The sequence below is a fragment of the Pristiophorus japonicus genome, chromosome 3 (assembly GCF_044704955.1).
Source record: "Pristiophorus japonicus isolate sPriJap1 chromosome 3, sPriJap1.hap1, whole genome shotgun sequence".
In the NCBI taxonomy this organism is placed as follows: Eukaryota; Metazoa; Chordata; class Chondrichthyes; family Pristiophoridae; genus Pristiophorus; species Pristiophorus japonicus.
Genome location: NC_091979.1, coordinates 317,755,050 through 317,768,524, shown reverse-complemented (window position 1 = coordinate 317,768,524; position 13,475 = coordinate 317,755,050). Strand labels below are relative to the sequence as shown.

The window sequence follows — 13,475 nt, the reverse complement described above, 5'->3', positions numbered from 1 at the left end:
TGAGAAAGCAGTTACAAAGGCTTACGGGATCCTGGGCTTCATAAATAAAGGTAGAGAGTACAAAAGTGTGTAAATTATGATGAACGTGTATAAAACACTGGTGTGGCCCCAACTGGGGCATTGTGTCCAATTTTGGGCACCACACTTTACGAAGGATGTGAAGGCCTTAGAGAAGCTGCAGAAAAAATGAACAAGAATGATTCCAGGAATGAGGAACTTCAGTTATGTTGGTCGACTGGAGAAGCTGGGGCTTTCTCCTTGGAGCAGAGAAGATGGAGATGGAGCTTTGATAGAGGTGTTCAAAATAATGAGGGGTCTGGACAAAGTAGCTAGAGAGAGAAACTGTTCCCATAGGCAGAAGAGTCAAGAACCAGAGGAATCAGATTCAACGTGATTGGCAAAAGAACCAAAGGTGATGTAAGAAAAAATGTTTGTACGCAGCGAGTGGTTGGGTTCTGAATGCACTGCCTGAAAGGGTGGTGGAGGCAGACTCAATCTTATCTTTCAAAAGGGAATTGGATAAGTATCTGAAGGAAAAACAAATTGACGGTTATACCGGGAAAGGGCAGGGGAGTGGGACTACCTGAGAGTCGCCACAGGCTCGACGGGCTGAATGGCCTTCTTCCATGCTGTAACCATTCTATGGTTCAATGAATTCAAGCATAGACTGGGCGGTAAATGACAGGAGTTAATGTGAAGAGTCGAGGATTTGTCTGGTGCCTTTGGTTCGTATCCCTGTCAGGGTATATATATTTTTTTTTTTATTCGTTCATGGGATGTGGGCGTTGATGGCAAGGCCAGCATTTATTGCCCATCACTACTTGCCTTTGAGCAGGTTATTGTGAGCCGCCATTGTGAACCACCGCAGACCCTATGATGAAGGTGCTCCCACAGTGGTTAGGGCGTGAGTTCCAGGATTTTGACCCAGCAATGATGAAGGAACGGCGATATATTTCCAAGTCAGGATGGCGTGTAACTTGGAGGTGATGGTGTTCCCATGTACCTGCTGCCCTTGTCCTTCTAGATGGTTGGGGGCGCGTGTTTGGGAGGTGCTGCCAAAGAAGCCTTGGCGAGTTGCTGCAGTGCATCTTGTAGATGGTACACACTGCAGCCACGGTGAGCTAGTGGTGGAGGGAGTGAATGTTTAAGGTGATGGAAGGGCTGCCAATGAAGCAGGCTGCTTTGTCCTGGATGGTGTCAAGCTTCTTAAGTGTTTTTGCACAGAGTCCGCTCCGTCGAGCAGGATGAGACGTGTTCGCGTTTCTTCTTCCAAAAGGTACACAGCGGGAGCTCTGTGATCACCAGCGACGTCTTCGCAGCCTGACATGCTGAGGATCAGCAAATCCTTCTATGCCGGGCTGTACAACGTCAAGCCCACAGACCGTGCGGCCTCGCAGTCTTTCCTGTCGTCTATCTCAGAGGTCTTAGACCACAGCGAGCGGGAGAGTCTCGATCACCCACTAACTCTGGACGAGCTGACAAAGGCCGTCCCGTCCCTCATGATGAGTAAAACTCCCGGAAGCGACGGTTTAGCGGTCGAGTTGTATTCGGCTCTGTGGGACTGGATAGGCCCAGGCCTGCTGGAAGTGTACGGGGGTATGCTTCTGGCTGGCAGCATGTCAGAATCAATGAGGAAAGGCATCATCACCCTCATCTACAAGCAGAAGTGGGAGAGGGAGGAAATCAAAAACTGGCGGCCATTTCGCTGCTCAATGTGGTCGACAAGATCCTGTCAAAGGTCATCGCAAACAGGGTCAAGTCTGCTCGGGAGCTGGTGATCCGGCAGGAAGATCTCTGATAGCCTCGCGCTACTCAGGGATACGATCGCCTAAGTGCGGGACAGGAGGGTGGACACCTGTTTAATCAGCTTGCCTTTGACAGGATATCGCACACGTACCTGATGGACGTGCTCTCCAAATGGGGTTTGGGGAGGGTATCTGCAATTGGATCCAACTGTTCTACACAGACATCAGTAGCACAGTTCTAATCAATGGGCGGGAAACTGGAAGCTTTCTGATCAGGTCTGGCGTCAGGCAAGGCTGTCCCCTCTCCTCTGTCTTGTTTGTGTGTTGTATCGAGCCCATTGCCGAGTCCATCAGGAAGGATGCGGGCATTAGGCGGGTGACAATCCCAGGCAGCGGAGGCGTTCAGGTCAAGACCTCCCTGTAAATGGACGACGTCACCATCTTTTGCTCGGATCCGCAGTCAGTCCGCGGATTGCTCACAATCTGTGACCAGTTTGAACTGGCCTCGGGGGCGAAGGTCAGTCGCAGCAAAAGCGAGGCCATGTTCTTTGGAAGCTGGTCTGACCGATCCTTTATTCCCTTCACCGTGAAGTCAGATTACCTGAAGGTGTTGGGAATATGGTTCGGAGCGGACGGGGCGTGCGTGAAAAACTGGAAGGAGCGTATCGCTAAAGCCAAACATAAACTGGGATGGTGAAAGTTGTTGAACCGGCCTATGTTTATAATCGGCTCCATGGGGTTCTGTGTCAGCACACAATGTTACTGTGTGACACCACAATTTCCTGAACAGGAAATGTTGCTTCTGAGTTCCACATTCAGGAAATGATTCATAGCGATTAATGACTGAACGGTATAAATGAGCTGAAAAACAACACTCCAAACATTCGGTCAACTCACCATTGGAAGGACAGTTGGAGCTGACGAAAAAATTCAACACATTGTCCATCGATCAGCATTATGAGGTAAAGATCATTATAATAACTTCTGTGTTTAATTTTACATGTAGACTATCGATCAAGGAACTAGTTTTCAGAAATAAAGTAGCTTACATTACAAAGCAGTTGAAATGCAGAGAGCTGGGATTAGTGGCTCACAGTGAGACACACAGATAAGGGAACACTGCTGCACCAAGACTGGTGATAGTCAGTAAACATGAGGCAAAAGGCAGACCTGTTCATAGGATTATAACTCAAACAACAATTTAAATTATTTTGGACTGGGCTCTGTTGAAAGTACAAAGTTAAACTTGAATATTATACTGTGGTGGAAAGGCGCATTCTGTAAGTGCCCTCAGGTCATATGCAGAGTTTGAAGAAAGAAAGTTTCACTTTGTGTTCCATGGGAATCTAGAAGGGATCTACTAATGTAAAATAGTGATTTCCAGCACTTTCATATATCCAAACTAAAGCAACCTGAACTATAAAGCAAAGGGAGAGTACAGCATGGACTGGGATGGGGGGATGGACACAGCATGAAATGCAGGAGGAGAGTGCCAGCTTAAAGTGTGTAGGAGAAGGAAAAGTGCTGACTTACATTGAGAATGTGGGCGGGGGAGAAGAGTGCTGACATGAACTGGGGGAAAGGACAGGTGCAGCAGTTTGAACGGAGCAGCAAAGGGAGGAAAGCCACCATGAACTGTGGCAGGGGTAAGAATGACAGCTTGGATTGTGGGGGGAGGGAGACGAGAGCCAACAGGAACAAGAGGCAGGCGGAGTAGAGTGCAAGGAGAAGCTGGGATGGCTGGGGGATGAAATGTATCGACGTGAGTTTAACAGCAAGGAAGAAAGAATTTGTATTGATGTAACACCTTATCACACCTCTCAGAAATGTCCCAAAGTAGTTCACATTCAGTGAATTATTTTGCAGTGTAGTCACTGTTGTTTTGTTGGGAAATGTGACAGCTCAGTTTGCACAATAACAACAACTGGCATTTATATAGCGCCTTTAACCTCGGAAAACATTCCAAGGCGCTTCACAGCAACGTAATCAGACAACAATGGACACCGAGGCAAAGAAGGAGATACTTAGAGGGTGGGGTAGATTTTAAGGAGATCTTAAAGGAGGAGAATGAGGTGGAGAGGTTCAGCGAGGGAATTCCAGAGTATCGGGCCTGTCTGGGCTGATGGCTCAGCCACCATCGGTGGGTGCAGTGGGGGATGGACACGAGCCCGAGTTAGAGGAACACAGAATTCACAGAGGATTATAGAACTGAAGGAGGTTACGGGGATACGGAGGGGTGAGGCTGTGAAGGGATTTGAACACCAGGATGAGAATTTTAAATGTGAGACATTGGTGGATCAGGACCCAATGTAGGTCAGCGAACACATGGATGGGTGAGCGGGACTGGTGCAGCTAGCAGAGTTTTAGATGGGCTGACATTTATGAAGGGTGGAAGTTGGGAATCCGGCCAGGAAAACATTGGAGTATCCGAGTCAGGTGGTGAAATTAAATGGATGAGCCAGGGGTGGATCAGGTGATTGGGTGGATGTAGACGGTCTTTGCGATGGAGAGGTTTTGGGCTCGGAAGCTCAGCACACAGCATGTTCCCAAAAATAGCAACAAGATGAAAGACCACCCAATCTGTTTCTGGTGGTGTTGCTCCAGGGAAGAATATTGGAAAATACAACTCCCTGCCTTTCTTCAAATAGTGCCATAGAATCCTTAATGTCCCCCTGAACCACTGGGACAGGCAGATGCTGCCTTGGTTTAACATCTTGCCTGGACGATGGTGTAGTGGAAGATTTGCAGCAGGGTAAGAGTCAATGCTGAAAATACCATTGTAATGGGCCTGCTTTTCAGCTTCTGCATGTTGGAGTGAGGAATGATCTAGGTCAGAGACAGCAGGGTCCCTGTGGAGGACCAGGTTAGAGATCCTATTTAGTAGTGAATTATTGGACTGCCAATGTGAGAGGGAGAGCGTTTTAGAATTAGCACTGACCTTTTTAGTGAGGTGAGTCCAATTGTGGAATGGAATACTAGAATGAGAAGGAGATGTAATTGGTGAACCAAGAGGCAGACCGAGTAGTTCAACCAATCCTACTGTTTGTTGCAGTAATTAATTCAAATTCGATCCGTGGTCAGGTACAGGAGGATGTGACTACGAGTGAGGAAGGTATGAGGACTCAGGATGGAGTGATGGAGGAGCATCAGCCCATGCTCTTTTCCAACAGGTTCGAGGCTCTTACTCCCTGTATGGACATGAGCAGGGACTGCAGGAAGAATGAGCAAACTGACTACAGCACCGTGGTACAGGGGGAGTAAAAGAAATGTTGTAGTGGTGGGGACAGTATCATTAGGGGGACAGATAAGGTTCACTGCAGCCAAGAGCGTGAGTCCCGAAGGCTGTGTTGCCGGCCCGGTGTCAGGGTTAATGACATCTCCTCAGGGCTGGAGAGGAATTTGGAGTGGGAGGGGGAAGATCCAGTTGTCATGGTCCACTTGGGTACCAACGACATAGATAGGACCAAGACAGAGGTTCTGCTGAGAGAGTATGAGCAGCTAGGGGCCAAATTAAAAAGCAGAACCACAAAGGTAATAATCTCTGGATTAGGAAAAGGGGAGGTGCAACGAGACCTGGGTGTCATGGTACGTCAGTCATTGAAAGTTGGCATGCAGGTACAGCAGGCGGTGAAGAAGGCAAATGGTATGTTGGCCTTCATAGCGAGGGGATTTGAGTACAGGGGCAGGGAGGTCTTACTGCAGTTGTACAGGGCCTTGGTGAGGCCTCACCTGGAATATTGTGTTCAGTTTTGGTCTCCTAATCTGAGGAAGGACGTTCTTGCTATTGAGGGAGTGCAACAAAGGTTCACCAGACTGATTCCAGGGATGGCAGGACTGACATATGAGGAGAGACTGGATCAATTGGGCCTGTATTCACTGGCATTTAGAAGATTGAGAGGGGATCTCATAGAAACATATAAAATTCTGACGGGATTGGACAGGTTAGATGCAGGAAGAATGTCCCCGATGTTGGGGAAGTCCAGAACCAGGGGTCACAGTCTAAGGATAAGGGGTAAGCCATTTAGGACTGAGATGAGAAGAAACTTCTTTACTCAGAGAGTTGTTAACCTGTAGAATTCCCTACCGCAGAGAGTTGTTGAGGCCAGTTCATTGGATATATTCAAGAGGGAGTTAGATATAGCCCTTACAATTAAAGGGATCAAGGGGTATGGAGAGAAAGCAGGAAAGGGGTACTGAGGTGAATGATCAGCCATGATCTTATTGAATGGTGGTGCAGGCTCGAAGGGCTGAATGGCCTACTCCTGCACTTATTTTCTATGTTTCTATGTTTCTATTCCTACCCGAGCCATGAGCAAATTTATATAGGGTAAATAAGATCAGCGAGTTAAACACGTGGCTCAAAGACTGGTATGGGAGAAATGGGTTTTGGTTCATGGGACACTGGCACCAGTATAGTGGTCAGAGGGAGCTGTTCCATTGGGACGGGCTCCACACTTAGACTGTGCTGGGACTAGGGTCCTGGCAAATCAAATAACTAGGGCTGTAGAGAGGGCTTGAAGCTGATTCGGGTGAGCGAAAATTAAAAAAGTCAAAGAATAAGGAAAAGGCAATAGATCAAAGTTGCACTGGGGGAAATGAAAACCAGAGAGTGCCAGGAAGGGACAGAATGCATAAACATAAAGGTGTATCAGAAAGTGGGGTCAAAGTTGGAAAAAATGGTAATTTAACAAAAGAGATGGGGTGATGGCATAAATAGATACAAATGCATATGATATGATAGCCATTTCAAAACCGTGGTTGCAAGGTGACCAAGACTGGGAACTAGATATTCAGGGGTATTTGACAATTCGGAAGGATAGACAGAAAGGAAAAAGCCGTAGAGTGGCTCTATTAATAAAGGCTGAGATCAGTGCATTAGTGAGAAACGATATTGGCACAGAAGATCAAGGTATTGAATCAGTTTGGGTGGAGAGAAGGAATAATAAGGAGAAAAAGTCGCTGGTGGGTGTAGTCTATAGGCCCCCTAACAGTAGCTACACTGTTGGATGCAGCATAAATCAAGAAATAATGGAGGCTTGTAATAAAGGAACGGCAATAATCATGGGTGACTTTAAAGTTCATATTGATTGGACAAAGCAAATTGGCCAGGGTAGCCTAGAGATAGAGTTCATAGAGTGTATCCAGGATGGTTTCCTTGAACAGTACATTGCGGAACCAACCAGGGAGCAGGCTATCTTAGTTCTGGTACTGTGTAATGAGACATGATTAATAAATGATCTCATAGTAAAGGATCCTCTAGGAATGAGTGACCATCAATCAATTGAATTTCAAATTCAGTTGGAGGGTGAGAAAGTTGGTTCTCAAACCAGAGTCCTTAGCATAAATAAAGGAGACTACAAAGGTATGAAGGCAGAGTTGGCTAAAGTGGACTGGGAAAATAGATTAAAGTATGGGACAGTTGATGAGCAGTGGCAGACATTTAAGGAGATATTTCATAACATGCAACAAAAATATATCCCAATGAGAAGGAAAGACTGTAAGAGAAGGGGTAACCATCCGTGGCTAACTTAGGAAATAAGGAATGGTATCAAATTGAAAAGAAGGGCATACAATGTGGCCAAGGTTAGTGGGAGGCCAGAGGACTGGGAAACTTTTAAAATCCAGCAAAGAAGGTCTAAAAAAATGATAAAGAGAGGGAAGATAGATTATGAAAGTAAAATAGCACGAAACATAAAAACAGATAGTAAGAGTTTCTACAGGACCATAAAAAGGAAAAGAATGGCTAAAGTAAATGTTGGTCCCCTAGAAGATGAGACGGGGGAATTAATAATGGAGATCAGGGAAATGGCAGAGACGTTGAACAAATATTTTGTATTGGTATTCAAGGTAGAAGACACTAAAAACATCCCAATATTGGATAATCAAGGGGCTATAGGGAGGGAGGAACTTAATACAATCACTATCACTAATGAAGTAGTACTTGGTAAAATAATGGGACTAAAGGCAGACAAGTCCCCTGGACCTGATAGCTTACAGCCGAGGGTCTTAAAAGAAGTGGGCAAAAATTTTGCAGATCGAGTATAATGTGGAAAAATGTGAGGTTATCCACTTTGGCAGAAAAAATGGAAAAGCAAATTATAATTTAAATGGAGAACAATTGCAAAGTGCTGCAGAACAGGGGGATCTGGGGGTCCTTGTGCATGAAACACAAAAAGTTAGTATGCAGATACAGCAAGTAATCAGGAAGGCAAATGGAATGTTGGCCTTTATTGCAGGGGGGATAGAGTATAAAAGCAGAGAAGTCCTGCTATGGATGTACAGGTATTGGTAAGGCCATACTTGGAGTACTGGAGTGCAATTTTGGTCTCCGTATTTAAGGAAGGATATACTTGCATTGGAGGTTGTTCAGAGAAGGTTCACTCGGTTGATTCCGGAGATGAGGGGGCTGACTTATGAAGAAAGGTTGAATAGGTCGGGCCTATACACATTGGAGTTCAGAAGAATGAGAGGTGATCATATCGAAACATGTAAGATCATGAGGGGGCTCGACAAGATGGATGCAGAGAGGATATTTTCACTCTTCGGGGAAACTAAAACTAGGGGACATAGTCTCAGAATAAGGGGCCGCCCATTTAAAACAGAGATGAGGAGGAATTTCTTCTCAGAGGGTTGGAAATCTATGGAATTCTCGACACCAGAGAGCTGTAGAGGCTGGGTCATTGAATATATTTAAGATGGAGATAGACAGATTTTTGAGCGATAAGAGAATAAAGGTTTATGGGCAGTTGGCAGGGAAGTGGAGCTGAGTCCATGATCAGATCAGCCATGATCTTATTAAATGTTGGAGCAGGCTCAAGGAGACAGGTGGCCTACTACTGCTCCTATTTGTTATGTTCTTGTATCATTGGGAGTGGAGGTGTTTGAGGTGATGCTGCACATTGGGTGAGAAGACTAAATGGCCACGAGCTAGTACATCAGCCAGCATGAAGGAGACCAGTGTAAGTACAGCTGAGATTTGCAGTCATCCCTTTACCGTTAGCAGTGGTTTTTGCAGAGATTTCATGGTCAGTGGGTCCAGGAGTCGGGAGAAGGCTTTAGTTAAAGAAACCGGAGAGAGGGGAGGGGGTGACACAGCCAGTCTGAGACGGGTTTTGATGAATTTTGTTCTCTTGCAGCAACACACAGAAGGATTTGTTGAAAGTGAGTCTCGATTGGCTTCAATGTCACTTCACATGGGGCCCACAGAAAGAAAACATTGACTTGGACGACATGAAGTATAGATTGCAAGATTCAATACAGGCTGGTGTGAAATATCAGGCCAGGTCTTACAACCACCTCGCTTTTGTAAACTGTCTGCAAGGCAACTGTGAAGAGGCAATTCAAAACTTAAAGGAAGCTGAAAAGATTCTGAGGGAGAACCATGAACATGAATTTGAAAGAAGAAGCATCATCACCTATGGAAACTATGCCTGGGTATATTATCACATGGGCCAACTGACAGAGGCCCAGTCCTACCTCGACAAGCTGGAGATGATCTGTAAACAATTTACTGATGGCTCTCGGTATACAGCACTGATACCTGAAGTATACGGGGAGAAGGGTTGGTCACTGTTGACTTCTGCCGCTCAATACTATGAAGAGGCAAAAGAATGTTTTGAGAAGGCTCTGGAGGAAGATCCTGATGACACTGAATGGAACGTTGGCTATGCGACTGCTCTGTTTCGTCTGGAAGGGTTTTCTGGTGCCCCAGAGAGTGGTGACCGCAGCCAATCAGTGAAGCAGTTGCGACGTGTGCTGGAACTTGATCCAGATGACTCTGTAGCCATGGTGATGTTGGCTCTAAAGCTACAAGAGTTCAATCAAAAGGTGGAAGCACTGAAATTAGTTGAACAAGCATTGCAGAAGTCCCCTGATCTTTCATATGTAACTCGTTATGCAGCAAAATTTTACAGAAGAGGAGATGTGGAAAAAGCTGTGGAGCTGTTGAAGAAAGCATTAAAAATTACCCCAAACTCTACCTTCATACACCACCAAATAGGTCTGTGTTACAGAAAAAAACTATTTGAACTGAACAAAAATCCAGGCAGCAAATACCCTCGCAATGCTGCTGTACAGCAGAAAGCTAAGTTGATCAAACTATGTAAGTACTATTTTCATAAGGCATTTGAGCACCGCCCATTCACATCTATTAAGGCACAACTGGATTTTGCAGCAATTTGTTCATTTAACAGTGAATATCTCAAAGCAGAGGAGGTCAACAGAAATCTACTGAAATTAGAAGATATTCGTCCAGAAAATAAGCAGGCAATATGTTTAGCGGCTGGATTATTTGAACTGCACCAGAAAATCAAATGTCATCAGCTATTTTCTGGAAGGAGTGAAAGTCAAATATGACTCAATAGATTGGACTAGGTGTCACGAAAACCTGGAGACGATAACAGAGAGACGACTTTGCAGGAATTCAAGAGACAGCAAAGCCCTTGGTATTCTTGGGTTACTGCATCAGCGGGATGGAAGAATTGTGAAGCTATTGAATGCTTTGAAAAGGCCCTGGAGTTGGATTGTCACAATGAAGAATATCTAAGTGCTCTTTGTGAATTACGTCTTTCTATATCGGCAATGCTGACTTTCCCAGAAAAACCAACACATTTTTGAATGATGCATTAATACTTTCTGATGCATGAGTAGGTTTGGTTGGGTACTTGTTTCACTTATTATATTTTGCTGACAATTTCTTTCGAATAAGCATTTTACTCCTGTGTATAATTTTCAAATGATAATCTTATTGTAATTATGCTAAATCCCTGTGCACTAACCAAATACAATTTGTTTCCGTATCCTTAGACCTTTTACTATGTGTGGAATGAATCAAAATAACATGGGTTTTGGGGAATTACAGTTAAATGAGCCAATGAAATAGAGCCAAAATAGTTAGTCATGAATTATAGGAACTGTTTTTAAAACAATACACATTACATGGTCCCGATCGTAACTCCAGACGGATTTTGTGTGGGTCAGTGGCGAGGGGAGTGGGAAACTCACCCGTTGCTGCCGATATTTGCCCGGGGTATTTTAAATCCGGAACTTCATTATTGTGCGACCAATTCACTTCCCGCCCATACGGAAAGCAGGTAGGCGCATTGAGGGAGGGTCTCTGGTGGGGCCCTGAGGGGGGATGTGGGGAGTCCGGGGCAGTGGAGCCCTAAACTTTCATTTTGGGGCCTGGTGGATCATTCCTGTACAAAGGAAAGTCAAACACTTACACCTTGACATCCTGATTCTCCTCAGAGCTGCTTCGGCCTGTTGGAAAAGCTGCACCGGCTTCCCCCGCCCAGGCCAGAGTTAACGGCGTAGTCAGGGCCCGATGATGTCACCACACCCCGTGTGTGATGTCACCACATCCCGGTCCGTGTGTGATGTCACCAGACCCCGGTCCGTGTGTGATGTCACCAGACCCCGGTCCGTGTGTGATGTCACCACACCCCGGTCCGTGTGTGATGTCACCACACCCCGGTCCATGTGTGATGTCACCACACCCCGGTCCGTGTGTGATGTCACCACACCCCGGTCCGTGTGTGATGTCACAACACCCCAGTCCGTGTGTGATGTCACTAGACCCCGGTCCGTGTGTGATGTCACCACACCCTAGTCCGTGTGTGAAGTCTCCAGACCCCGGTCCGTGTGTGATGTCACAACACCCCGGTCCGCATGTGATGTCACCACACCCCGGTCCTTGTGTGATGTCACCACACCCTGGTCCATGTGTGAAGTCTCCAGACCCCGGTTCGTGTATGATGTCACCAGACCCCGGTCCACGTGTGATGTCACCACACCCCGGTCCGCGTGTGATGTCACCACACCCCGGTCCGCGTGTGATGTCAGCACACCCCGGTCCGCGTGTGATTTCACCAGACCCCGGTCCGTGTGTGATGTCACCACATCCTTGTCTGTTATTGTCAATGAGGACCCCGCCCACTTTGGGCGAGTGGCTTAGCCCAAGTTCTGTGAAGTGGGCAGGTTTAAAATCTCCCCCATGAAGTTCTCATGTAATCTAGAAAACTGGGTAGATAGAGGGACACTGATCTCCAAATATATATGAAAAATGTGTTTTATTGTGATCAGCATCTCTTGAGTGTCTTTTAACAGCAATGCAGGTAAAGCATTATAGCTGGAGGTGCCATAACCTTCAGTGCAGTCTGAGCACGTGAGATGTGACTTATATTCTTTATATGGTTATTGCAGCCCATAGAGGAAGTAATAAAACCACTCTGCCGACTATCTTCACTTATCTTCACAATAAAGTCCCCCATCGGATGAAAGGCTTTCCATGTGTACCAGCTGAGAGAGGACCAACGACCACTGCAGGCCCTTCAAATAAATCATCAGCTTGATTCTGTTGCTCTGAAGCTTTGCTGACAGACGATTGGGCTCCCATCCAGAGCGTTCATTCAGATCTCAGCCTCTGTCACTGGGAGTCTCCCTGCCCTGTAACTGGTCAGCTGCACCTGCTCTTCATCAAACCTTCTGTGTCCCTCGTTGGCCAACACAGAGCAGCTTGGACAATACCCGGGAAAGTCCCTTTTCCAGAGACTGTCACCATCACGATGAAGGGAAACGCAGTAGAGGGAGGAAAGCTAAAGGATATAGAAATAGGTTAAAATAGGTTAAAAAGCAATAAAACGCAATGGCTGCAGACACTGATTGGCCAAACAGAGAATGTAATATCAGAGAGTGAATATTAAATAACCAATAAAATAAAACTGTGGCAAAGATTTAATTTCTGTTGTTGATCTGATGGGAAAAACCTGCACGATATTTTCTGGCAGTCGGTAATGTTTATGGCCATTTGCCAGCATTTGGTGAACGGCAATTCATACATTTCATCTTGGTCACCACAGAGCCGATTGGGCCAAAGATGAGGAGAAGTCCATTTTATGGAGACTGTCGTCATCTCAGCTAAAGGAAGACACAGTAGACGGAGGAAAGCTAAGAGGATATAAGAAGAATTGGAAAGCTAAGAGGATATAAGAAGAATTTCAAAATAATGAAAACGTTATCATTACAGACACAGATTCTGCCAACAGAAGTCACACACGCCAATGATACTTGCCAGTTACAACCCAGACAGCAATGATCCTCTGCCAGTGAGGATGGTTTACAATCCCCCATTTGCCTATTTGGCAATTTTGTAAAGAAAAAGTAAAGTTCATTGAAACATTTTGTTCCTCCTAGTAGTAGATTCTCTGCTGCTGATGAGAAAATTAAGTTTTAAAATTAATTCCTAAAGGAAATAGAGAATAAGTTGCAATAAAATTGAACCAATGAACCTTCCTTTTTTGTCAAAATATTAAAAGATAATCCAATGCCCGTGCTCATTATAGAATCCAATGTATTTGAAAATGCACAAAATAAGTTGTTAAAAAGCATTTTGGAGTTCACATCTTTTTTGAGGGTTGAGTCAGGTTCTTTGAAAGATTTGATGAGCTTTTGCTACTTGTCGAAGTGTGGAAATTATGGGAAGTGCATGTGATTGGCTGTTGATGGAAGACAGGATGGACATTGGTGTGGTGTCCCACATAGTCAAACACCCTGCTACACTCGATGGTCTCCACATCAATAATGGGCCCCTGGGTGTGGTACTGGAGGGCAACCAGTGCCCATGGGACTGTGTCCCACGAGGGAGTCAACAGCTTAAGGAGCGGAGAGAAGGGCAACAAATAGCAGAGAAAACAGGTAAGAAACAAAAACCTTTCTGGTTACTGGGTGTTC

The 13,475-nt window shown here is 45.6% G+C and overlaps 1 protein-coding gene across 3 annotated transcripts; it reads left to right on the top strand.

The window, feature by feature from the left end:
* Positions 1-2,568: 2,568 nt before the first annotated feature.
* On the top strand, positions 2,569-12,800 carry LOC139259586 (interferon-induced protein with tetratricopeptide repeats 1-like). 3 transcript variants are annotated; one of them, XR_011592607.1, is made up of 3 exons: positions 2,569-2,707; positions 8,882-10,390; positions 12,605-12,800. XR_011592607.1 is itself a non-coding variant. In XM_070875076.1 (2 exons), the coding sequence occupies exons 1-2, from the start codon at positions 2,703-2,705 to the stop codon at positions 10,098-10,100; spliced, it is 1,224 nt and encodes a 407-aa protein (XP_070731177.1). In that variant the 5' UTR covers positions 2,569-2,702; the 3' UTR covers positions 10,101-10,837. The 3 variants fall into 3 exon arrangements, 1 of the variants encoding a protein (XP_070731177.1); XR_011592606.1 differs by having other exon boundaries at positions 8,882-10,404; positions 11,949-12,800; XM_070875076.1 differs by lacking the exon at positions 12,605-12,800 and having other exon boundaries at positions 8,882-10,837.
* The last annotated feature ends 675 nt before the right edge of the window (positions 12,801-13,475 follow it).